General features: G+C 44.9%; 1 protein-coding gene across 1 annotated transcript in view; it reads left to right on the plus strand.

The window, feature by feature from the left end:
• The window catches only part of FAM184B (family with sequence similarity 184 member B), a 112,233-nt gene that overhangs the window by 75,331 nt on the left and 9,541 nt on the right, over positions 1-27,361 (plus strand). Inside the window, exons 8-12 of the mRNA XM_065878291.1 lie at positions 870-976; positions 12,737-12,866; positions 13,687-13,878; positions 20,961-21,114; positions 24,988-25,151. Coding sequence (XP_065734363.1) covers positions 870-976; positions 12,737-12,866; positions 13,687-13,878; positions 20,961-21,114; positions 24,988-25,151 — 747 coding nt within the window. The remainder of the gene's footprint in view (positions 1-869; positions 977-12,736; positions 12,867-13,686; positions 13,879-20,960; positions 21,115-24,987; positions 25,152-27,361) is intronic.

Raw genomic sequence — 27,361 nt, forward strand, 5'->3', positions numbered from 1 at the left:
GCCTCAGCTTTGCCCCTCTCACCCCCGAGGGTCCCTGGAGCACAGTTTGAAAACCACAGATGTAACCAACCCCTTTGTTTTACAGCTCATGAAGCTCAGGTCCAGAAAAAACAGACAAGGCTGGCTCAAGGCCAGGCACATAGTTAGCAAGAAGCCCAGGTTGCAATTTGCTAATATTTAATGAGATTTCTCAACAAAGAAATCTGTCCTAGCCTGTCTTACCCTGTTTTCCATGGACAGTGGTTACTGTAACAAGTAGAAGAATCAAAATAAGAAAGTCTTCACCTTTCTATCTCTGCAGAAAGGGGAAATGATAACAGACAAATTCAACCTCATAGAAAATTCCGAAGCCTCATTATTACCTCATGGTTTCCATATTGTCCTCCCACCATACCCCATTTCCCAAAGCTTCTGGTCAAGTTCCATGTATTCTGATCCTGTGTGATAGGATGTAGCAGACTGCCACCTGTAAAATGCATATAATAATAATACCAGTTGCTCCCACTTATAGACCAGTGGCTGTTGCTGGCACTGTTCTCAGATCCCCACAGCAGGGTCAGATTCCCCGATGGCATTTCATTTCCACTCCTCACTGGTGGGAACCGTGGACAAGCTACTACCTCGCTCCGCGGTTTAATTTCGTCAGCTGTGTGACATGCTTGGTAGACTGGAAACAGGACACGGGGATAAGGGCTGACACTGCTCCTAAGCAAGGCAGGGGGCTCAGCACTGAATCATCACAGGCCTGCGAGCTGGGCACTGCCACTGGATTGCAGGGGGCTCTTTCTCCTCCACCCTCTGGTTTGATAAACCACAAGTTGACTCAGAGAACTGTACTTCGTCTCATCTTGCACCTGTTTTTGCCTTAGGATCCATACTTGAGGCCGAATGAACCTTCTCAGACTCTGCCCAGAGGAGAAGAGTTTCAAGACAAGCTAGCAGCTGAAGAAGGAACCAACAGCGACGAAGAGGAAAGGTACAGGAGGACAGGCAGGCTTCTGAGGTCTCCAGTGAATGAGGACTCAGACTTGGAAGGATTCATTCATTCATTCATTCTGTTCTCACGTGTTTATCACCACCCCCTGCATGATGCTTAGGGAGGGAACAGACATGTCTTGTATGCCTCCAGCACAGCTATGGACTTTACCTGAATTATCTTATTTAATTGTCACAACAACCCAGAGGGACCCTTTTGTATATTAAGAACCTGAAACTCAAAAGGGTTAATAAACTGCCCCAAATTCAGACAGACCTGGACTGGCCCCAAACCTCTGCTCCCTATTCTTCCAAGTGTTCTTAACTAAGTAAGGGAGATGAGGGAGCTTAGTCACTGAGTGGAAATCTCCCACCTTTATCACCTATATTAGTCAGCTTTTGCTGTTGTAACCAACATTCCCAAAATATCGGTGGTTTTAGCTCATAGGTCAGCTATCTTTATTCTTTGCTCTGCTAAGCTCTGCTATTTTTATATGAGCTTGTTTCCTGACTGAGAGTCAGCTGTTATTGCTCTGCCCCAAACCATGGGTAGAGTTTAAGTCTGCTCAGATGGCTTCCCATGCTGGGACTGAGACTGATGGATTAGCCTCTCCAGGGCATGTTGTTGTCGTGGTAAAGAGAAGAAACTCAAAAAATCTGATGGAAACATGCAGTGCCTCTTAAAGCCTACACTCAGAACTGCATTCTCTCATTTTTACCCATATTCCATCGGCCAAAGCAAGTCACATGACCAAAACTAATATCCCTAGGCAGAGGAGAATATGCTTGCCACATGTCTTAGTTAGCTTGGGCTGCTATAACAAAATACCATACGATAGAAGTTTATTTCTCACAGTTCTGGAGGCTGGGGAGTCCAAGATCAAGGTGCTGGTCCATTCAGTTCCTGGTGAGAACTCTCTTCCTGGTTTGCACATGGCTATCTTCTTCTTGTGTCCTCACATGGTGAAGAGAAAGGCGGCAGACAGTGTGGGAGGAGGTCTCTCTTGTGTCTCTTCTTATAAGGACACTAATCTCACCATGAGGGCTCCACTGGCCCGACCTAGTTACCTCCCATGGCCTTATTTCCAAATACCACCATTGGTGATTGAAGCTTCACCATGTAGATTTGGGGAGACACAATTCAATCCATAGCATCACACAAGGCAGAGGAAGGGGAGAGTGAATATTTGCTGAACAATAATGATCTGTCACACCACCTCACAAGATTCTGATACAGTGGGTCTGGGTACATCCCAGCCCTATGTCTTTTGAGAAAGCTTCCCAGGTGATTCTGAGGCCACCACAGTTATAATCCATTGCCCCACACTAATCATCGGCTGTGTGGGGTCCTGACAGATGACATGGAAGCCATGCTACCATCTGGCAGCTCTTCAAGTAGTTGGTTGCCATAGTCCATTCAGACTGCTTAGCAGTGGCTTATGAGCAACAGAAATTTATTTCTATGGTTCTGGAGGCTGGAAAGTTGAAGGTCAAGGTGATGGCAGGTTCTGTGTCTGGTGAGGGCTGACTTTCTACCTAATAGAAGGCATCTTTTCACTGTGTCTTCACAAGGTGGAAGGGCAAGGGAGTTGTCTAGGGTCTGTTTTATAAAGGCACTAATCCCATTCATGAGGGTTTCACCCTCATGACCTAATCACTTTCCAAAGCCCTCATTTCTTTTTTTTTCTTTCTTTTAAATGGGTATTCACATTTATTTATTTATTGAATTTTATTTATTTTTTTATACAGCAGGTTCTTATTAGTTATCCATTTTATACATATTAGTGTATACATGTCAATCCCAATCTCCCGATTCATCCCACCACCACCCCCCACCACCACTTTCCTGCCTTGGTGTCCATACATTTGTTCTGTACATCTGTATCTCAGTTTCTGCCCTGCAAAAATTGTACCATTTTTCTAGGTTCCACATATATGCATTAATATATTTGTTTTTCTCTTTCTGACTTCATTCTATATGACAGTCTCTAGATCCATCCACGTCTCTACAAATGACTCAATTTCGTTCATTTTTATGGCTGAGTAATATTCCATTGTATATATGTACCACATCTTCTTTATCCACTCATCTGTCGATGGACACTTAGGTTGCTTCCATGTCCTGGCTATTGTAAATAGTGCTGCAATGAACATTGGGGTGCATGTGTCTTTTTGAATTATGTTTTTTTCTGGGTGTGTGCCCAGTAGTGGGATTGCTGGGTCATATGGTAATTCTGTTTTTAGTTTTTAAGGAACCTCCATACTGTTCTCCATAGTGGCTGTATCAATTTACATTCCCACCAACAGTGCAAGAGGGTTCCCTTTTCTCCACACCCTCTCCAGCATTTATTGTTTGTAGATTTTCTGATGATGCCCATTCTGATTGGTGTGAGGTGATACCTCATTGTAGTTTTGATTTGCATTTCTCTAATAATTAGTGATGTTGAGCAGCTTTTCATGTGCTTCTTGGCCATCTGTATGTCTTCTTTGGAGAAATGTCTCTTTAGGTCTTCTGCCCATTTTTGGATTGAGTTGTTTGTTGTTTGTTTTTTTAATATTGAGCTGCATGAGCTGTTTATATATTTTGGAGATTAATCCTTTGTCCATTGATTCATTTGCAAATATTTTCTCCCATTCTCAGGATTGTCTTTTCGTCTTGTTTGTAGTTTCCTTTGTTTTGCAAAAGCTTTTAAGTTTCATTAGGTCCCATTTGTTTATTTTTGTTTTTATTTCCATTATTCCTTTGTCACAGATTAGTTGACCATAGGTGCATGGGTTTATCTCTGGGCTTTCTATCCTGTTCCATTGATCTATATTTCTGTTTTTGTGCCAGTACCATATTGTCTTGATTACTGTAGCTTTGTAGTATAGTCTGAAGTCAGGGAATCTGATTCCTCCAGCTCCGTTCTTTTCCCTCAAGACCGCTTTGGCTATTCGGGATCTTTTGTGTCTCCATACAAATTTTAAGATTTTTGTTCTAGATCTGTAAAGAATCCAAAGGCCTCATTTCTTAATACCATTATATTGGGCAATAGGCTTCAAAATATGAATTTTGAGGGGACAGAAACACTTATAGCATTGAGGAAGCAGAGCCTATACTCCTAAATCATATCAATGGCAGTGTCAGGTACCCTGTAGTCCAGTGAACTCTTCAGCTAATAATACTTCCACAGGTCCCTCCAGATTCTGTCTCAGGATCTATGAGGTGTAGAACCATAGAAGTTAAAGAGCACAGACTCTGGAGTCAGGCCTCCAGACTAAATCCTGGTACTGTCACTTACCACTGGCAGCCACAAATCTTGTCCTGTTTAAAACTCACAATTCCAAAGGGAAAGAAATAATCTTTACTGTGAAAATACTGGCAGGAATTTGAAAGAAGTTTCTAAGGGGCCCAACTTGGGACACATGTGCATCTCTGAGCCAGTCTTTCTGGCTAAGGAGATGCCTGGCTCTGATTGGCCAGGTATGTGTCACATGCCCTTCCCTGGGGCCAGCTAATGATGAGGGCAGAGTTAGCTGCCCCCAAACCCTGTGGACTAAACAGGACCACCATGGAAAGAGGAAAGGCTTCCCCAAGGAGAAGATGCTGGGCAGAGCAACAGCAGTGGTGGTCACAACAGACTTGTCTTTTTCTCCCACATAGCTATATTGATAAAGGGGTTCCTCAACTATAGAACCAAATGAGGAGGTGTGGGGTCTGTAAGCTTTTTCCACAGTGGTTTTAGTGGGAGTGTAAGGGCTAAGCAGTGATGAGAAAGGAATAGAAAGATCCAAGGTTAGAGGCTGCAGGACAGAACAAACGCATTGGCTCCTTTAAGGGGTGAGGCTACGTATTCAGTAGTTAACCCCTCGAAGGATGCTTGTCAGGGAACTTTTGGCATGGTGGCTGTAAGAGGGAGATGGCTTTTCCAGTGGCTGTTGATTTGAGGTGGGGGGTAGCAGGTCACAATCAACTTCAAAGGGAGCATGGGGAGTCAGGAGAGTTAGCTATGGCTTGCTTTGTGAGAGATGGTAGGATAAGATCAGGTTTTTAGGATATGAGGGAATTTGGGGCAATAAAATGGAGTAAGAGAGGGGAATTCCCATTAGTGGTGTTCCAGGGAATAATGATGATGATGAAAATAATATTTACTGAATGTTGGATAACCCATTTCATCTTCATTAGGTAGACACCATTATTGAAATACTTCATTTTATTTTATTTTTTAAAATATTTATTTATTTATGCCTGCGTTGGGTCTTTGCTGCTACACGCCGGCTTTCTCTAGCTGTGGCAAGCTGGGGCTACTCTTCATTGCGATGTGCGGGCTTCTCATTGCAGTGGCTTCTCATTGCGGAGCATGGGCTCTAGGCTCACAGGCTTATGTAGTTGTGGAACGTGGGCTCAGTAGTTGTGGCTTACGGGCTCTAGAGCGCAGGCTCAGTAGTTGCGGTACATGGGCTTAGTTGCTCCATGGCATGTGGGATCTTCCCAGACCAAGGCTTGAACCCGTGTCCCCTGAATTGGCAGGTGGATTCTTACCCACTGCACTACCCGGGAAGTCCCTGAAGTACTTCATTTTAAAGATGAGGGAAACTGAAGGACAGAGAGGTTAAGTAACTTGCCCATCTACTTACACTGCCAGTAGATGGTAGGATCCAGATGATAGTTTCTCTGGCTCCAAAACTCATGCTTTTAACTACATCTCAACTTAGGGCAGCTGTTCTTATGTGCCACATGAAGTTCCACAGTTTTTCTACTTTTCCAAGGTCAGTCTCTCCTTTAATACTCAATAATAAGGACTGAAACTTCTACTTCCAGGCATGACAGGGTAACTGATACTAGACTTGCCCTCTTTCTGTAAACAACTATAAACTGAGCAAAATATATGAGACAGCTCTTTTGAGTAGTAGGACAATATGCAGAGAAGGACCATGTCCTTCAGAAGGGAGACATGAGTTGAATCCCGTAATCACTCCACATTTGCTCCTGCCTCTCTCCCTGGGGACAGTGCCAACCACAGTGCAGAGAATTGGAGGCGAGCTGAGCTGAGCAGGCAGATGTCAGGGCTCAGGGCTGCTAAAGCAGCTGGACTTTGTAAGGTAGGGTACCAGAAGAGAGGATCCTATGTTGGGGGGATGGAGGGCAGAAATTTATGAGAGTTTTCCGTAGGTCCTTGCCAGGGGCTTGAGTGAGCATGTACAAGTTGAGACTCCATGAGGCCTGGGAGTGTGCTGCTGCCATGGTGCTGAGGAAGATGAAGATACCAGAGATTCAATGCTAGCAGACATTGGAGTCTCAGCTCAGCCAGAATAAAAAGGCCTTTCTGAGCTCTCTGAGCATTTAGTTGAGACCTCAGAAAAGTAACACTTTAGGAGTAAGAAACATACCCTATAGGGTAAGGGCCACACCCTAGAACAAAGGACAGTGTTGAAATATACCTGCTCTAACAAAAGACAAATCCAAGCGTAAAAGGATCAGAAAGAGCCTTCAGTAATTTAACTGGCTGTCATAACAAAACTCAACACTTTTGAAAACAATTCATAATACAGACTCCCTACATTGTATTATCCACAATATTGAGCATTTGATGAAAACATTATGAGAGGTGGAAGGAAGCAGAACAGTGCAACCTGTAATCAAGAAAAAAGTCAGCCAATAAAGCCTAAAATGACCTAGATATTGGAATTAGTAGACAAGGACTTGAAAGCAGTTGTATGAGCTATGTTCAGGGACATAAAGGAAAAGATTGTTATAATGAGTGAACAAATAGGGAATTTCAGCAGAGAAATGAAAACCTTGAAACTAACGGAAATTCTAAAACTGTAAAGTACAATATCCATAATGAAAACCTCATTGGATGGGCTTAACAGCAAATTAAAACCATGAAAGAAAAGTTAGTGGCTTAAAGACAGATCAGTAGAAACTGTCTTGTTCAGAGAATTAGGGGAAAAAAAATTTTTTTAAAAATGAAGAGATTCTTCCTGACTTGTGGGATAATATGAAATGGTCTAATATGCATGTATTTGGAGCCCAAGAGAAAAAAGGGAAAGAAAATGGAGGAGGAAAAAATATTTGGAAAAATAATGACTGAAAATTCCCCCAAACTGGCATGGGACATCAATTTACATACTCAAGAAGCTCAGTGAACTCCCCACAGAATAAATCCAAAGATAACAATGCCTGGGTACACCACAGAAAATCTGCTGGAAAAAAAAAAAATCGCCCCAAAATCTTAAAGCAATCAGCTTTTTAAAAAGACAAATTACATACAGGGAACAGTTGACTTTTCATAAATACTAATGACAATTGACTTCTCATCAGCCTTCCAGCCTTATTTTCTTCTGAAAGCCAGAAAACTATGGAACAATATCATTAAAGTACTAAAAGGAAAATAAAAATAAAAACCTGTCAAGTCCAGATTTTAAATCCAGTGAAAATATCATTCAAAAATGAGACTGAAATAGAACATTTTCAGGTATATAAAATCTAAGAGAATTTTTCACCAGCTAAGCTGCAGTATGATAAATGACAATGGAATTTATTAAAGCTGAAAGGAAATTACACCAAATTTAAACTTGGATCTACAGGAGAAAATGAAGAGCATCAGAAAGGGTAAATGTATAGGTAAATATAAAAAACTACTGTTTTTCCTTCTCTTAATTTCTTTAAAAGACATCTAACAGCTTAATAATAATTTTAAAAAATTGTATTATGGAGTTCATAATGCATGTAGTTGAATAATATATGACCACACTAGCACAAAGAACAGGGATTAATGGAATTATTGTGTTATAAGGGACTTATATGAAGAGGTGAAATAGTAACTCTGAGTAGGCTGTGATAAGTTAAGGATAGAAATTGTAATCCATAGAGCAACATTAAACATGAATACAAAGAAGAGCTAAAAAAAATCCAATAAAAGAACTAAAATGGAATCCTAAAAAATATTTGTCAGGTAAGATAGAAAAAGAAGAATGGAGGAACAATAAGAAAAAGGATTGGGCAAATAGAAAACAAATAGGAAGATATAGATTTAAACCCAACCATTTCAATAATTACTATGTAAATGAAACAAAGACATCAGTAAAAAGAAAGAGATTGCCAGAGAGGATAAAAAGATAAGACATTACTGTATGCTGTCTGCAAGAGAGATATTTAAGCATAAAGACACTGTTATTGGCTGAATTGTGCCCCGCCCCCCAAATTCATATGTTGAGGCCCTAACCCCCAGTATGTTAGAATGTGAATGTATTTAGAGATAGGGCTTTAAATAGATGATTGAGTTAAATGGGGTCATTAGATTGGCCCTCACCCAATATGTCCTTATAAGAAGAGGAGATTAGCACACTGGTAATGCCAACAGAGGGACAATCACATGGGGACACAAGGTGAAGGAAGATAGCTATCTGCAAGCTTCAGAAGAATAGAAGCCTTAGAAGAAGGCTTAGCGAAACCAAACCTGCTGACACGTTGATCGTGGACTTCAAGCCTTCAGAAGTATGAGGAAATGAGTTTCTGCTTTTTAAGCAACCCAGCCTGTGGTATTTTGCATGGCAGCCCTAATACAGGCACAGATAGGTTTGAAGGTAAAAGGGTAGGAATAAACATACCATGCAAATATGAAACATAAGAAAGCTAATGTGGCTATATTCATATCACAGTAGACTTCAGAACAGGGAGTATTACCAGGGATTAAAATGGGATATTTCATAAGGGTAAAGAGGTCAATTCATCTGGAGGACATAACAATTCTGAATCTGTATTACCTAATAACAAAGCTTTAAAAATAATGAAGCAAATACTGAGAGAACTAAAGGGAGAAATTCTCAATCACATTTGGAGATTTTGACACCCTTTTCTGAGTATTTGATTGAATGATTAAACTAATATCAGCAAGGACATAGAAGATTTGAACTACACTTTAACTAATTTAATCTAATTGATACCTATAGACAATATGCTGAACAACTACAGAATAAATTTTTTTCAAGGCACCTAAAACATTCACCAATATAGACAAACTAATATTCTTCATGAATGCAAAATCCTCAACAAAATGTTTGAAAATAAAATCAAGCAATATATAAAAAGAATAATACATCATGACCAAGTAGAATTTATCCCAGGAATGCGTGGTTGGTCTAACATTTGAATGGTAATCATGTAATTCATCACATTAAAAAATAAAGGGAAAAAAGAGTCACATCAGGACTTCCCTGGTGGCGCAGTGCTTAAGAATCCATCTCCCAGTGCAGGGGACACAGGTTCGAGCCCTGGTCCAGGAAGATCCCACATGCTACGGAGCAACTAAGTCCTTGCGCCACAACTACTGAGCCTGTGCTCTAGAGCCCGTGAGCCACGACTGCTGAGCCCGAGTGCCACAACTACTGAAGCCCACGTGCCTAGAGCCCGTGCTCTGCAACAAGAGAAGCCACCCAATGAGAAGCCCACGAAGCGCAATGAAGAGTAGCCCCTGCTCACTGCAACTAGAGAGAAGCCCATGCACAGCAACAAAGACCCAAGGCAGCCAAAAATAAAAATAAATAAATAAATTTTAAAAAATTATTAAAAAAAAGAATCATATCAATAGATGTACAAAAGCATTCAACAAAATTTAACATCCTTTCATGATAAAAACTCTTCAGTCCATGAATAGAAGAGAATTTCTTCAACCTGAAAAAGATCATCTATGATAAACTATGTAAACATGCATAATGGTGAAATGTTGAACACGTTCCTCCTAAAATTTGAAACAAGGCAAAAATTCTGCTTTCACTACTTAACATTGTCATGAAGGTCCTAGCCAGTCCTATAAAGCAAGAAAAAGAGCTACAAATTAGAAAGGGAGAATAAAATTATCTTTATTTACAGACAGAATGATCATGATTGAAACATTCAGTGTTGTTAAGATCTTAATTTACTCTGAATTGAGCTATAGACTCAGTTCAATCCCATATAAAATCCCAATAGCCCTATTTGTAGGAATAAATAAGCTGTTCTGAATATTGATACGGAAAAGCAAAGGACCTAGATAAAAGAAGAATCTTGAAGAACATAGCTGGAGGACTCAGGCTTTCCTGATTTTAAGACATTATGAAGACATTATGAAGAGTAATAAAGACTATATGGTATCAGTATATAGACAGACAAATAGATCAATGAAAAACAATGAAGGTTCTGGAAATAGACCTGCACAAAGATGTTAGATTAATTTTTCTTAAAGGTGCTGAGGCAATTTAATAGGGAGAGGAAAAGTTTTTCAATGAATGGTGTTGGAACTGGATAAACATATGAGAAGAAATAAACTTCAACCTCACCTCACCCCATGCATAAAAATTAATTTGAGATGTTCCATAGATCTAAACATAAAGTTAAAACTATAATAAATAGGAAAATATCTTTGAAAATTTGGGGTAGGAAATGATTTCTTAGGACATGAAAATACTAATCATCAAAAACAATTGATAAATTGGTCTTCATCAAAATTAAAATGTATGCTCATTAAAAAAATGCCAGTGAGAAAATGAGTAGACAAGCCACAGACCTATAAATCAACAATAAAAAGACAAGCATATTTTTTAAATGGACAAAATGTTTGAACAGACACTTCCATAAAAAAGATATATGAATGGCCCATAAGCACATGAATATGTACTCAACATCATTAGTCATCAGTGAAGTGCAACTTAAAACCAAAAGGAAATACCATTTCCCACCTACCAGAATGGCTAAAATTAAAAGACTGACAGCACAAAATGTTGGCAATGACGTAGAGTGATTGGAACTCTCATGCATTGCTCCTGGGAGTGTAAAATGGTACAACCACTTTGGAAAACCATTTGATAGTTTCCTAAAAAATTAAGCATATACCTATCAGCAATTCCAATTCTAGGTATTTAAGCAAAAGAAATGGGAACATATATCCACAAAAATATTTGTACAGGGATGTTTCTAACAGCTTTATTCATAATAATCCAGAAGTGAAAACAGCTGAAATGTTGTTTATCAGTAGGAAAATGGATACACAAATCATGGTGTATTCATGTAATGAAATACTACTCAGCAGCCAAAAGTACGAACTACTGACATTTGCAACAATGTGGTTGAATTCCAGAGACATTATGTAGTACCAGGTGATTCTGTTTGTATGATGCTTAAGATCAGGCAAAACTACTCTATGGTGATGGAAATCAAAGCGTTGGCTGCCTGTGGATGGTGGATTGACTGGAAGAGGGTGCAGGGAAATTTTTGGGTAATGAAAATGTTCTATATTTTGATTGGGGTGTTGCTCTTATGGTTGTGTGTATTTGTCAAAACTCATTGAATTGTACACATAATTTCAATACTGTAAACTTTACCTCAATAAAACATTTTTTAAAATAATAACTGAGCCCTGGGAGAAAGTCTGGTCCCCTCCCCAGGGAAAGTTTACCTGTTCCACACATCCAGCCTGGTAGTGTCGCTTATCATTCTTGCTCTAGACTGCTTCACTGTCTGTCACCTCTGGCTTCTCCTAACCAGGGCTCAGACCAAGGTATCTCCCCTTTATTGTTCCTTAAATAGGGTTATGTTTAGCATAGCTTCCAAAAGTTTGAGGATAACCTACGAGAATTAGGATGCAGAGAAAGAAAACTTCTCAATTTATTAAATGTTTGATTAATTTTTTATGTGATTATTAACTATGTGCCAGACGTAGTGTTAAGCATTTTTTAAGATATTCACTCTATTAAGCTTTATAACAATCTGTGTGAAAGGTACTATTATTAACCCTGTGTTAAGGAAGAGGAAACCCAGACAATTTGAAGAGCTCAGCCAAGGTCACATAACCAGTGTAGTAGAGCTGGAATTTGAACCTGGGCAATCTGGCTCTTGTGTCCATGCTCTTAACCACTTTGCTATGCTGCCCTTAGCATCCTGCCCTTCCTTTCAAGGGTCCCCTCTGGCCATGTTGCTGGGCCTTTTCACCTCTGCCAAGCCAGAGTCCTTCTTATCATGGCCTTTCTTCACAGTCCAGGGCCCTAACTCCCTAACCTCTGGTCCTCTGGCCTGATGTCTTTGCCAGAGGAAGCAAAACGTCATTGAGTCCCAGCCATCTTGGCAGAGATGCCCACCGTGTGGCATCCTTTTGCACTGTTAAACAGGATAAATACTTAACTTTACAATCTCAACCAATCACATTTGAATTTCTCAGCTGATTTAAAAGCCCAGGACTGAGTACAGGGAAGTCTCCTCCAAAAATATTTGTAGCATCTCTTCTAGAATGCAGAAACTCCTGGAGCTTTAAACCAGCGTTTTCTTGTTCTTGCTACACACACAAAAAGGTCTATTTATAATCCTCCTATCTATAGCTGGGAACAGCCAGTAAAAGTTTTGAGTGTGCTTTGAAAAGTGTAAAGTACTGTATTCAAGTAAAGCATCATTGTTTTGTTTTGTTTTGTTTTGTTTTCCATATGCAGGAAAAGTTGTGAAATGAGACCCAGGGACCCCATATAAGTAACTCTAAGCTCTCAGTCATTCTGACAATTAATCATCATTTATTAAGCACCCACTAAAACAGATGCCGGGTGAGTCCAGCTGAATCTTGACAGTATCCCAAGTGCAATAGCACTGAGAATCTGTAGTCAAGTGGCTTTTTAAAGTCCAAGTGAGATGTCTCTCATTCGACTAGCCGCCATCGGAGCTCCCTCCCCCCAGCCCGAGTGGCTGAAATGCTATCAGGGTGACCATGTCATTTCCAGCCTGGGATCTTTTGTGATTTTGGCCTCCATATCTTCAAAGGATCGAAGTGCCCCTCAAGGAGGGAGGTGACCTGCAGCCTCCGCTGGGCTCTTTGCCAAAGGAGAAGGCACCGGAAATCCAGCGTCTGCAAGAGGAGTGGCAGAGCCAGAAGGCCAGATTGCAAGCCCAGGTAGAAGGACAGCCGTGGTGGGGATGTACCCTCATGCTGAGTGAGACCCTACCTCTTCCTTAGTCTTGCAGACAACCTTGGAAATGCATGCAGGGCCTGATTCTTATTCAAGCTGGGGAGGGTATTCTAGGTCCAGGGTGAGGTGGGATTCTTGGTTCTGTTTATTTATTCATTCAACACCTGCTATGGCTCATGCATGCCTGCTAGGAGCCAGGAACTCTTCTAGGTGCTTGGATATCATCAGTGAACAAACCAGACAAAAGTCTTGCATTACAGAGCTTGTATTTTAGCAGAGGAGGTGGATACAGACAAAAAATGCTAGACATAGGAAATAAGCAAAGCACATAGTATATTAGAACATGTTAAGGGCTTCAGGAAAAAGAAAAAACAGAGCAGGATGAAGGAGATTTGGAGGCTGTCTGGTGATGAGAGGGTGCATATAATGCCAAATAGGGTTGTCAGGGAAAGCTTCTGTAAGAAAGTGAGATTTGGGCATGGGGCGGGGGGCACGCAAGGGAGGCTGCTGTGTAGACCTTTGGAGGGTTTTCTGGTCTCTTGATTTCTCTTGGGTGGCATACGTTCCAGCCCTTCTTCCCTGTTCCCTGGCATCCATGGCTGTAGCTGAGGAGCCCCCCAGGAGCTCCTCAGATTCTTTACTGTCCCCAGATTCTTTACGCTTGCAGCTTCTACCGGCCTCAGAGTTCCCTTGGATAGAGGAGGCTCAGCTGGGCTGCGGAGACGTTCAGAAAGCTTTTATATTTAAAGAAAATCCCAGGCAGGGTGAGGGGCACAGCCTGAGGTCGGATGCTCTGGCGGGCAGGTCTCGCAGATGCAGCAGGCTCTGGAGCAGTGCACCAGCAACTACAGGGAGGACCTGCGGGCACTCAAGCAGCTCTCCGACCGCGAGCTCCAGGAGAGCGTCCAGCAGAATCAGGTGGCGAAAGCTCAGCTCGAGGCCGCCCACCAGAGAGCGCTCCGCATGCTCGAGAAGGCCAAAAACCAGGAAGTCAAGGTAAGGGTGCTAACGATGACGTCCACTAACTACTACCGAGCACTTGCTGTGCAAGCACCTGCTCGGCGATTTATGAGGTGCCTTATGTACATTATCTCCAGTCCCCACAATCATCTTACGAGGTCATTATTATCATATTCTCTTTTTCTGGATGAGGAAAGAAGCTCAGAGAGGTTCAGTAACTTGCTCAGGGTCACACAGCTAGTAAGTGGCAAGACAAGGATTCAGACTCAGGTCCCTTGAGCTTCTGGTACTGCTTTTCCCCATCTGCCCATGATCTTGATATTGTAAGAACAACTTTCTTTTATGACTTGGGCAATGTTATGCATGATGTGTGCTAAGGAGTCAGGCTCAACCTGGCAGCTAAAAAGAGGAGGGCAGCCCAGAGTTGAGAAAGACCAGCTCAGCAGAAATAGACCTTCCGAAGGGCTTGGAAAGCAATGATGACCTCGGCGATGTGTAATCAGCAGGGAGGTTCAGGCACCTTTCACCTGTCACCTCTACCTACTGCTTTCTCAGAAGGCCTTCCCTCCCTGCTGTCTCAGGAGATGGGCTCCTACTCCTACTGTTACAGATAGCACACTGTCACCACGGGCTTCACACAGCGGGCTGGCTTCACACGCTAATTCCCTCTTTATATGATCAAATTCACCAAACTGGAAGCCCCTTGAAGCCAGGAACCATCTCCACCTGTCCATTACCGAATCCTCTCCTAGCTCATAGTAGCTAGGTACTCAAGGGTCTCACTGAATTAAAGCCTCAAGTTTAATTTCCCCTTCTATAAATTGGGGATATTGAGACCCACTTCTTTGAGATGTCAAGATGATTAAATGAAAAAGCGTGGGAGTTCTGGTTTTAAGGTGGCAAAATAAAGACTTCTGAATTCTTTCCTATTGGAAATGCTCTAAAAAACCAATAAAGACACATAGCAGAAGCATATTCTGTTCAGATGAAGCTGGGAGACATCTGTACCCTTGAACCACAATATATGAGGACAGGAAACAAATGGAGACATAGTATATGACCTTGCAGAGCAGAGAGGCTCAAACCAAAGTGCCTGAAGACAGAGAAGAACGAGAATCAAGCTGACAGTGGAACTCAGAGAAGCCAGGAATTGGAGGCACCAGTTGAAACAGAAGGCAAGAGTGAGGTGGAGAGTATGACTCACCTAGAAGCCCAGATTCCCAGCGTACCCAGCACAGTCAGCCAATTACCTCTGTCTTATTTAAGCACAAGAGATTGGGGTGGGGGGCAGCGATCCCTGGGTAAACTAAGCCGGAGAGACTCTGAATTAGGAAGTACCAGTCATAGAGGCTGGGATGAGGCTTGCATCTGGGACTAAGTTTAGGTGAAAATCTGTGTACTGAACCATTAGGTGGACTACAGTCACCTCTGTCACACCCCCAGCAATGCTTTCTCTGCTCAGCTCCAGAAAACAAGCAGCTAGAACCGAGATCCCCAGAGGAACTCACCATCCAACAGATGCCCCCCTGCTGCACCACCCCAGGTACAGATGGAGTTTCTGATTATCCTTCAGTGCCCACTCTTAAATATGAAGAGACAGCAGAAGATTACTAAACTTTCGAGGAAGTCTCTAATGGGAGAGTGGGAATCCAAGATTATCAAGAGGAAAAGAATGAACTCAGAGGAAATGGCTAATGCGGGGAACAGAAAAAAAAATTCAATGAGGATTGATATCCTCAGAATTAAGAGATTAGATTTGCATCCATGAAACAAGGACAACATGTTATTTGCAAAGGAGGGGGCAATTAGAGCAAGAAAGAGTTCTTTTAAAATAAAAAACAGGATAGCAGAAAACTTAAAAATCAGTAAATGAGTTGAAATATAGAAAATGAAGAAACCTTCCAAACAGCAAAGTAGAAAGAAAAAGAAATGGATGATGGGAGAGAAGGAACCAGAAGTGTAGAAACACAATCCAGGAGGCTGATATCTAGCAAATAGGAGTTCCAGAAAGAGATCATGGAGGGGAGGAGATTTTCAAAGAAATAACAGAATGAAATTCCTATAAGGAAATGAAAAAGACCCGACCCAGGCTTGTCTTGAAACTTCAGAACACCAAGGAAACAGAAGAAATTCTAAAAGCTCCCAACGAGGAAAATTGGTACCAGCCTCAAAGTACTTGAATCCTCATGTCATCAGACATCTCAGCAGCAACAGGGAAGCAAGATCATGAAGCAATTTTGAGAAATTCAATTAAAACCATTAGCAAGAGTGAAAATTGAGTAAAAATATATCAGACAAATGAAATATTAGGAAATTTACCTTCTGTTATCAGTTTATGCCTCTCAGCTCTCAATTTATGCCTCTCAGCTCTTGATGCCTGCTTGCGATAATGATCTGGATTCTTTTAAGCATTTCTCCTCCTTTACAGAGAGCACAGTGTTAAGCTTTGTCAGTAGAAGGCGCTGGAGGCACCTTGCAGGAAGAAGAGGCTTCTCTTCCTGGTTCCGGCAGTTGCATTTTTGCTCTGTTTCTGGCTTCTGTTGCACAGTTGAACAGAGTTCTGGGTGTGTGAGGACATCGGGTGATGCTCCCCCAGTGACTTCACGGTGATCTCGTAGCCCTGGTCCAGGCCCAGTGACTACCGTCCTGTGGCCTCCCGCTGTGGACACCACAGACTCCATCCTCACACCTGCACACCCTGACTCTTTCTGGGCTCCTGCCTGTTGGCTGCTGTTGCCTGCACCCCAGAAGTTTTTTCTTGCAACGCTCCCAAGGCAAACACTGTTCCCTCTGGCCCTCATGCCTGCATTGGTGCCCCCGTTCCCTCTGGGCACCTGCCCATCTGTGGCTCACCAGTGCTGTGGAGGGTTACTCCTGCTTGACTCTGGCCTGGGCAACCTGGTGATCTCCATCAGTGAGCTGCCACCACACCTTCTCCAACAAGGTCTGGATCCCAGGCTGGGGAAGGGCTCCCCCTTCCAAGCTTTCCCTTTCTTGAATGCTCTCCCTCAGCCTCAGGATACCCTTCAGAGTTCTCTTTGCATCTTTACAGTTACTCTCCTATCAGAGCTTAATAGTTCTTTAGATTCAGTTTCCCTTGTTTAAATTACTGTGTGGTTTCTGTCTCCTGTTGGACCCATACATCTTCCATACACTTTTCCTTAGAAAGTTCCTTGAAGAATATCCCACCAAGGGAGCAAGTCAAGAAAGAGGAAAGAAAAGGGATCTAGGCTACAGAGAATCCAACACAGGAGAAGGAAGGTTTTAGGAGCCCAGCTATGCCACTGGCTGAGGGAACAACTCAGTCTAGACTGGAGCATGATGACTGAGGGCTCTTGAAGAGATGCCTCCGAGGAAAAATAGACCTGGTGGTTTCTCTGACCGATTTGGCCATGTGAAAGATTGTAGTGAAAGTATTTTACAAAGCTTTTAGAGGTTGTAGGAAGACTTAGCCAAATATCCAAAGAAAACTAAGCAAATTAAAAATGCAGTAGTTATTAATGCAAGGAAAAACAAAACTATGTATAAGGTAGATTTTAATAATTATAGTTCATTTAGCTCAGCAGTAAATGGTACTCACAAGAAGGATAAATACTAAATATATTTCACTGTATTTAAAAAAGCAAGATAACTGTATATAAGGAATGGAAGGGGAAGAATGTATGAGACCAAAATCCTCATCCGCCATAATGGGAAGACAATTCATAATTTCTAAAATAATCAAGATAGAGCGGGGCTTCCCTGGTGGCGCAGTGGTTGAGAGTCCGCCTGCCGATGCAGGGGACGCGGGTTCGTGCTCCGGTCCGGGAGGATCCCACATGCCGCGGAGCAGCTGAGCCCATAAGCCATGGCCGCTGAGCCTGCTCATCCAGAGCCTGTGCTCCGCAACGGGAGAGGCCACAACAGTGAGAAGCCCGCATACCGCAAAAAAGAAAAAGAGCAGAAGGAAGGTAATATCTTGTTAATGGCAGTAAATATCAGAAGAAAGAACTAAAAGAGTTGCCAGTGGCTGCCTCCAGTGGGCAGGTTGCAGAAGGAGGAAGAAAGAGAGCTAAGAGGTGCTGGTTTTCCTTTTTTGAAAATATTATTTGACTCTTTATACTATGTGCATGTATTGCCCCAATAAAAATGTAAAATAGGCTTTTTAAAAACAGAAAAGAAAAAAGAAATGAGATCATGCAATGTGGACTGCTTGGCACTTAGTAGGTGTTCAAAATTTGTGAGTTCTGGGACTTCCCTGGTAGCACAGGGGTTAAGAATCTGCCTGCCAATGCAGGGGACACGGGTTCAAGCCCTGATCCATGCGCCACAACTACTGAGCCTGCGCTCTAGAGCCCGCAAGCCACAACTACTGAGCCCACGTGCGACAACTACTGAAGCCTGTGGGCCTAGAGCCCATGCTCCGCAACAAGAGAAGCCACTGCAATGAGAAGTCCGCACACGGTAATGAAGAGTAGCCCCTGCTCGCCACAACTAGAGAAAGCCCACGCGCAGCAATGGAGACCCAATGCAGCCAAAATAAATAAATAAATAAATTTATACAATTTGTGAGTTCCTTTTCTTCCTTTATTCTCTTAAATCTTTTTCCAGGTTGGCTTGCAATCTGTAAGGGCTCAGGCTGCCGAGATTCCCAGGTTATTTGCTGCTGGGTCATGCCGGCCTTTGGGTTGGCCTGAGCTTTACCCCTCCAGGCTTTAGGCCTCAATCTCCTGCAGGAGGCAGAGGAAGCACAGAGGGCTGGCCCACCTGCAAGGGAGGTGTCCCAGGGCCTCCGACTGATTGGAGGAAGGAAGATCTGGTGGTGGGAGAGGGGAAGGGTGCTCTGCCCATTGGGGGGACCCTGCGGTTCTAAGCCCCAGTCCCTGGTCACCCTGGAACCAGATTCATGGGGTCTTTATTGCTGGCTCCAGTCTGCATGGGATGGTTCCAGAATGAGACAAAAGAGACAGGTTGCGGTTCTCGTTGGAGATGGCAGACATCTGGTCATTCCTAACACAGGATAGTGACTAAGAGTGGGATGCCGGGGTTCAAATCCTGGGTCTGCCACTTAAGAGGAAAGGGAGCTTAGTCTTCCTTGTGCCTCAGGTTCCTTTCATAAAATGATGGCTAATAGTATGTACCACATAGGACCACTGAGAGCGTCAAAAGAGATAATCCACATAAAGTGCTTAGAACAGTACATGACTGACTAAGAGCTTGTCTTAGTCTGTTCAGGCTGCTCTAACAGAATAACATAGGCTGAGTGGCTTATAAACAACAGAAATTTACTTCCCACAGTTCTGGAGGCTGGAAGTCCAAATCTCAGACTCGGACAGATATGGGGTGTGTTGAGAGCCTGCTTCCTGGCTCATAGATGGCCATCTTCTCACTATAACCTTACATGGCAGAAGAGGAAGGGAGCTCTCTCTGAGGTCTCTTGTATAAGGGCACTAATCCCATTCACGAGGGCTCCACCATCACGACCTAAGCACCTCCCAGAGGCCCCACCTCCTAATTCCATCACATTGGGGGATAGGTTTCAACATATGAATTTTGGGGGTGGGGGGACACAAACATTCAGTCCATAGAAGAGCTCAATTTTAAGAAGATCCACTCTTCTTACTCATGCTCTATTGAGCATTTACCTTGAGCTACCGTCGTGCTGAGCTCAGGATATATGAAGATGATTAACACAGTCTGCCCATAAAGAGCTCCCCTCTAGGGGGAAAGGCAGCCACTCAAACAGGTTGCTGGAATTCAGTAAATTGGAGCCATGAAATGGCTGCGCATGGTATTTGGGGAGCACAGGGGACGGAGACTTTATATAGGATGGAACATGGAGAGTTGGGGGTGAAGTCAGGCCGCTTAGGAGGCTCCAGACCAGCCACAACAAGAGCAAGGCAAACAATAGGCTAGAGCAATTTGCCAGGGATGAGTGTCTGACTTGATATAAAATCCGGCGGCTAAACCCTGCATGGTCTTCACTGCCAAGGGCTTCTGAGCCGGAAGGCAGGCAGGGCTGATCTGAAGACGCCGGGTCAGAGTGAGAGAGTTTGGCTCCATCTTTTACAAACCTTTGCTTCAATCTCTCCATTCACATTCCCCGAGGGATTAAAAAGGTCACCAGTTGGAGTTCTCTGAACCTTGCAGCAAGTGCAAGAGGAGGAGAGTATCGGAGAGTTTGAAAAGTGCGAGAATTTCCTGTCTTAGTAAATAAACTCACCAGGGGATGACTGAGTTTCCCACGAGAGGAGTAAGACCGTTTTTCCCCATTGGCTGGGGAGCAGCAAAGCAAAGACGCTGCGGTCTTCAGGTAGCTGCCTTGCCTGCTCACCCCTAATGGGAGCCTCATGCATTTGCTACAGTCCTATTTCTCATTGTTCCCAGGGGCTGCATGAGGGAGCAGGTAGGCTTGGGCCCTGGACACCGCCGCCCATGGGTCACACTGCTGCCCCTGCCATTACCTGTCTTCAGTCATGGCACGTCACCTTTCTGAGCTTCTTTCCTCCTAATCCTGCATCTTTTCTGTGTGACCTTGGGAAAACTAATTCATCCCTCCCAGTCTCAGTTTCCTCACCTGAAAAGTGGTATGTGATACTGGAACGCTCTGTTGCCAAAAAAAGAGAAACTATTAGTTTCTTACTGCTGCTGTAGCAAAATTACCACAAACTTGGTGGCCGAACACAGCACAAATTTATTATCTGACAGTTCTGGAAGCCGGAAGTCAGAAATCCTAAAATCAAGGTGTTGGCAGGGCTGTGTCCCTTCTAAGGGCCCTATGGGGAGAACGTGTTTTCTTGCTTTTCCTATAGCCAGTGTCTGTCTGTCTCTTTCCTGCTCTCTTCCTCCTAACACCAAATTCCCAACGATTGGCCCAGCTTGGAACAGGTGTCCACTCTGGTCCAGTCAGCTGTGAACAGGGGTTAGGTTCACACAGCACAAAATGGCTGCTATGGCCAGGCCATCACTGTCATTCCAGATGGGCAGGGGAGCATTCGCTGTAGCCTGATAAGCCCTCCATCAGGGAGTGGCGAGTGCTCAGGGCGGGGGCCCCAGCACAGAGGAGGAGCTAGGCAAAAGGGACAGGTCTCCCCTCTGTGCCCACTTCCATGCCTCCTTCCTCCCACTTTTGCCCACAGGCCACAGAGGAGCGCTTGAAGAAGGAATCCAGCCGCAGCCTCCAGATCCAGCACCAGGTGCACCGGCTAGAGCTACAGGCCTTGGAGGAGAAGGCCCAGCAAGAGCTCCAGGGAGAGCTGGAGAGGATGCAGGCTCAGCAGGCGCTGTTGCTAGGTATGCAGCCGGCTGTGCACCCAGCAGGGTTCACACGCGGAAACCAGGGGCAGCAGGGGGCCCAGGGGTAGGGGCCAGGGTGACTCTCCCGGCTCTGACACCAACAAGATGTGAGATGTGGGACAGGTTGCCCTCAGCCTCATTTTCCTTTTCTATAAAGTGGAGTTACACTTGTCCTTCCATCATAGAAGCATTGTATGGATTTGATGAGGTATTAAATATAAAATGCTTAGCATATAGCATGAGCCCAGTGAGTGCAGATAATATCATCATTACTGAACATAAGCCAGATCTCTGAGCCTTCGTGAGAGTTTCATGAGATAACCTCAAACGCTCATTTCTGAAGATTTCTGCAAATTTGGGGACTTAGGCCCCCAGGCTCCTTGCTGTTCCCTGTCCCCGCATTATCCCCAGCATGAAACTCACCTCCTCTTCAGTTTCTACAGCAAAAACCTGTCACACAAAGCATTCTAGAAGTTTCCAGAGGCAGTAAAGATCTCCAGAGCTAAATTGTCTGGGCTTGAAGTCTGACTCCAGTGCTCACTAGCTGTGTGACCTCAGGCGAGTTACTTAACTGCTCTGTGATGCAGTTGCTCATCTGTAAAATGGGAATAATGATAGTATCCGCCTCATTGGGCTGTTATTAGAATTATGTGAGTATATACATGGGAAGAATAGAGCCTGGTACATGGTAAATGCTATGTAAATGTTCACTGTCATTATTGTTGAATATTCCAACTTTGCATGGCTGACTCTAAGGGCCTCTCTCCATTTTTGTAGGTCATCTCTCTCCCTCATTTTCTGTTTTACTCTCATCTTCTTTTTCACTCTTAAGAGCAAGACCAATGCCCTCCTTATTTCATGCCTAGCATTCAAGACCATATTGACCTTTTTTCTTTTCTTTTTTTTTTTTTTTGCGGTACACGGGCCTCTCACTGTTGTGGCCTCTCCCGTTGAGGAGCTTCGGACGCGCAGGCTCAGCGGCCATGGCTCACGGGCCCAACCGCTCCGCGGCATGTGGGATCCTCCCAGACCGGGGTACGAACCCACGTCCCCTGCATCGGCAGGCGGACTCTCAACCACTGCGCCACCAGGGAAGTCCCATATTGACCTTTTAAAATATTTCTTCAATCCCAGACAGGGCTCTCCTTAAGAGAATTCTGGGAAGAGCATTTTCTTTACCTCCATAAGTGAATAAGTTCTACCTGCTGCTTGGTTGAGTTTTCATTATACAGTATGTCCTGTTCACTGCATGTCAGCACATCAGCTCTGCACGTTTCCAGATGAAGGAGAGAGAGAGAGAGTCCCACAGATTTCCTAGTTAGCAGCTACCCTGGAATGAGGTGGCCACATGGGAAATGCTAAAGTTAGCAGAATCTAAAGGAGACGCGGGCTTCACTGGTGGTGCAGTGGTTGAGAGTCCGCCTGCCGATGCAGGGGATACGGGTTCATGCCCTGGTCCGGGAAGGTCCCACATGCCGCGGAGCGGCTGGGCCCGTGAGCCATGGCCACTGAGCCTGCGCGTCTGGAGCCTGTGCTCCGCAACGGGAGAGGCCACAACAGTGAGAGTCCCACGTACCGCAAAAAAATAAAAATTAAAATAAAATAATAAGGAGACACATTATACAAGATAAAACCTGGGTTGTACCACCTGTCTCAGAAACAAGACTCCCCAGATTGAGATCAGGCTGGACACCCCTGGTGATTTCAACACCTCACAGCAGCCATCCCTGCTGCCCCTTCCCTGGCCCCTCTGACCCCACAGCAGCCCGGTCCTTACCTGGATGAAAGATTCAGGAGGGACCCTGAGGACAGACGGGGATGCTCAGCCCAAGTCCCAGGAAGAAGGGGCTTTGTGGACTCTGTAATGATGATAGCAAATGGTAGGCTTTGTGGGTGGCATTGGGTGGGTGGGAGCACGGACCACCACAGGTGATATTAGAAATTCCTGATTACTCCTATTCTAGCATCTGGAGAGACACACCTGACCTGCAGTATAGGTCAGTGTGTGAGGGGCAAAGAGTTTGAGTGTCCACCAGATTACCTGACGTACTGGGGTGGGGACCCAGACATGCTGGATGAATAGGTGGATGGGCAGGTGGTTGGGTGGTTGGGTGGATAGATGGATGGATGAGTGGATGGATAGATGGATGGTGGGTTAGTATGAGAGAAGAGGGGCAGGTAGTGAATGAACTGCCTGTAGTTCCTGCTTTGCTAAAGGGTTTTATTGCACATATTTTTGTGATAAAGGATTTCAGAAATTGGGTTGTGTTTAAACTGTAGAAATCACTATAATAAAATCCTAGAGGAGAAGGAAGATGATCAAGTAAAGTTTTCAACATAATAGCATCAGAATACATTAAACTTTTATATGTGTTTAAATACTATCCTTTTCAGAGAACCTTAGTAAACTTACGGGAAATCTTTTACAACTGATACTCTTTCACAATATCATTAATTTTCACTCTAAACATCATTTCTTTGTTTTACAAATACATGTTGAGCACTTGCTTTGTACTACGGCCTGTACTGGGTATCTTATGGCCTCTAGGATTATTGGAACAATGTTTCAAAAGTAATTTGCAATAACTAAAATATGGTCTCAGAAGTCCATAATAGAAAATAAAGTATCAAGTTTACTAGCACTTGAAAATCATCTTCTCTTTAAAAATTAATCGCTTGGACTTCCATGGTGGCGCAGTGGTTAAGAAACTGCCTGCCAATGCAGGGGACACGGGTGCGAGCCCTGGTCCGGGAAGATCCCACATGCCGCGGAGCACCTAAGCCCGTGTGCCACAGCTACTGAGCCTGCGCTCTAGGGCCCGTGAGCCACAACTACTGAGCCCGTGTGCCACAACTACTGCAGCCCGCGTGCCTAGAGCCCGTGCTCCGCAACGAGAGAAGCCACCGCAATGAGAAGCCTGCATGCGGCAACAAAGGGTAGCCCCCACTCGCCGCAACCAGAGAAAGCCCACGCACAGCAACAAAGACCCAATGCAGCCAAAAAATTAATTAATTAATAGCTCACTGAATAGTGTCTACTCCATCAGAGAATATTCTTTTTGAAATGTTTTCTTTGCCTTTTGATCATGCTGGTAAGCGTTATACTATCAGAAATCACCTGCCATCCTCAGAGGAGAAATTCGAGTTTCTGGCTGTACTGGTCCCTGAGTTAAGGAGGGCATGTACATATCTCCTGAATGATTCTGGTTTTAATCATGACCCTATTGGGATGACATGCCATCTCCCGCCTTCACAATCCAGCTGGGACCTTACATCCATGAGAAGTAGAACCTGTGAATGTTTTGTCTCTTTAAGTATTGGCACAAATGTCAACATTTCCGATTTGAGACCCACACCCCCAGAAGAGGCCACTGGGTCATTTGCTAATTTCCTGTTCTTCTTAGTTTTCTGACTTGGTGCTGAGGATAGGTGTTGCCTCAGGGTTCAGCTCTGGACCCAGGCTGTCCCACCCATCCTAACTAACCAGCAATGGCAAAGCAGGTGGTCCCAAGGGAAGAAGAACCGTGGGAAGTGCTGAATCCTGACTCTACCGCTTATTAGCAGGGTGGCTCTGGGCTACTTACTCAGCTTCTCTGAGGCTCTGTTCCCTCGTCATAAAATGGGAGGGATAATACTGGATAGGATGGTAGTAGGGCTTAACTGAGAACAGTTTTCAAGGGTTTAGCACATTTAGTGCTCTATACATGGTATTGTTGTTACTGTTCTCTTGAAATACATAAGTAAGTTGGGGAACTTGAACCAGCGCCTGCAGCAGCTCCCCACTGCAGCCCACCCCAGAGACTGTGGTCCCTGCAGAAGAGACTTTGGCCTCACCGTGCTCCTGCCTTTCTAATGCTCTTCCTTTTGCAGAGGCCCTGAGGCAGGAGCTGGCTGAGCAGCGGGCTGCCTGCTCCGAGCATCAGAAGGACTTGGAAGCGCTGCAGGCTGAGCTGAGGGCCCCGGGCAGTGTGGGCAGGCGACAGGCCGTCAGCCAGTGTCCAGGGGACATCGAGGACCGTGCCGGCACTGCAGAGGTCAGCACCCCTGCCCTGCCCGTGCCACACCCTTCTTGGAGCAGTGTCAGGGAGAGGTTCTGGGTGCTCGGTCACCCCCTGTCTGAAGCGAGGAAGACCCTCTCTTTCCACAGACCTGGGGGACACGATGAGCCTGCAGGCTCCCATCTTTGGAAAGCAAAAACAAGTTTTAAATGCAGCGTGTTATTTTAAATGCAGATGCAGTGGGATCTCAGGGTGTTGGTGCCAGACAGGGTCCATCCTGTAGACCTGCAGAAAGTTTCTCAGAACACCTCCCCAGACAGACTCCCTGTCTAGACCTCCCTGTTCCTGTGAGGACAGGTGAGCTTGTCACCAAAGGTCAGTGCTGACTCTCCTTGAACTTTCTGGTCAGACTCGGCCCATCATCCCCCTCCTTGCCCTCCATAATTCCTACCTTGCTGGGTAGCACAGGGCCTCCTAACAACCCAGTCATCTCTCCCTAGCCCACCACATACGGCTTTGGGTATTCATTTAAAGTGCATCTGTGTAAAGCCTTCAGTGGCTCCCTACTGCTATGAGAATAAGCTCCCAGTGGTCAGTCTGGCATTGAAAATCCTTTACCCACTGGCTGCATATCCCCCTCTGCTCTAAATGCAGGCTCTGCATCCTGCCTCACTGCCTTTGCATATGCCCTGCCCCCTGCCTGGGACCCCTTCCTCCCTCTCCAGTGCCCAGCTGATCCTTCAGTGCCCAGTCGATCCCTCCACGCTACAGGCCTCCCCTCCACACCCGTGACCTCTCTACCCTCTGGGCTCCTGGAGCACTTCCTCTTGCTATAGCTCAGCTGGCACCCACCTCTCCTGCCTGTCCTGTTGGAGACCCATCACTTCATGGATGCCCTTGTTTCCTCGCCTGGACTAGGCATCCTTTGAGAACAAGCCATGTCTGCTTCATCTCATCCTCCAGCCCCACCCCCAGTGCTTGGCACACAGCTCTGCACACAGTAGAGTCTCCACCAGGGTGTGCAGACGGCCACAATTAGTTGGTGTCCCAGCCCTGCTGAAGATCGCAGGAACATGGGGATGGTTCATTCCAGATTTTGCTCGTACTGAGAACCTGAAGACAATTTCTGTGTTTAATGAGAGTTACTAACAAATGATGTATCACGATGAGTTCAGCTCAGTTGGCAGAGTCTAGCAGAGGGAAAACAGAATATGATCCATTAAATGTTCTAGGTTGGTGGGGGCCACCTGGACCTGTGGAAGGAGATAGGGGAAGTGTGAGATGGTGACAGCTGGTGGCTGGAGGGCCCAATATTGGGCGCTCTGCAATGAATGACAGGCTTGCCTGAGGGCTATGGATAGAGACCCAGGCTGGGTAGATGAGACAGTACCTGGTCATCCACATCCGATCCTCACCTACACCTCACTGGAGGGAAGCCCTGAACCCTCCGGGAGGAACAGCAAGGCCCTGGGTGATATCCCACACAGAGAAGAAGTATATCCACAAGAAGGAACAGCCCCAGGCAGCAGGAGTGAAAGGGGGGTGCAATGTCAGGATGCATTTCCAGCGTGGCCACCACTGCAGGTAAGTGGTGTTGCATCCACTGGGATCTTCTGAGGAGCCCCATGAAATAATTCTCAAATCTGTCACAGCCAAGTACAGAGGGGGATGCACTTATCCAGCATCTTCTCTCTCCCACTAGTCAAGGGTGGCCCCACAGGACTTTAACCAGGCTCTTCAGGTCGTGCAGGTGTGAGTGCCGAGTGGTGCCCATGGGCGTCCCACACTATGCAAACCCCAGGGCTGGAAGCAAGAGGTACAGGGCCTGGGCCACACATGTTCCCTGTGCAATGCTGTTCAGTCTTTGGAAGGAACAGATGCACAAACCTTCAGGCATGTTTGCATGGACTTGAAAACTGCTACATTCACTAATCGGGGATTAACCCTGACCCCATTTAATGGTGGATATCAGTCTTTGTATTTCTGTCTGAACCATTGACATTCAAGCATCATTTCGCAGCAAGCATTCATTTGGCACCTGCTGAATCCGAGCCACTGTGCTAGGTGCTATAGGATTGGGAAGATGAAGAGGAGATGGCTCCTTCCTGGAACAGCTGCTGGTCTGGTGGAGGAAACCAGTATTTCAACCAATCAGTGCGCTTCATTATAACCTCCGCACGGAGAGGATCTAGCTCTCAGAGAAGAGAAAGCTTGTCGCCTCTCCCCTGAGGGGTCGAGAAGGCATC

Source organism: Phocoena phocoena, chromosome 5 (genome assembly GCF_963924675.1).
Source record: "Phocoena phocoena chromosome 5, mPhoPho1.1, whole genome shotgun sequence".
Classification (NCBI taxonomy): Eukaryota; Metazoa; Chordata; class Mammalia; order Artiodactyla; family Phocoenidae; genus Phocoena; species Phocoena phocoena.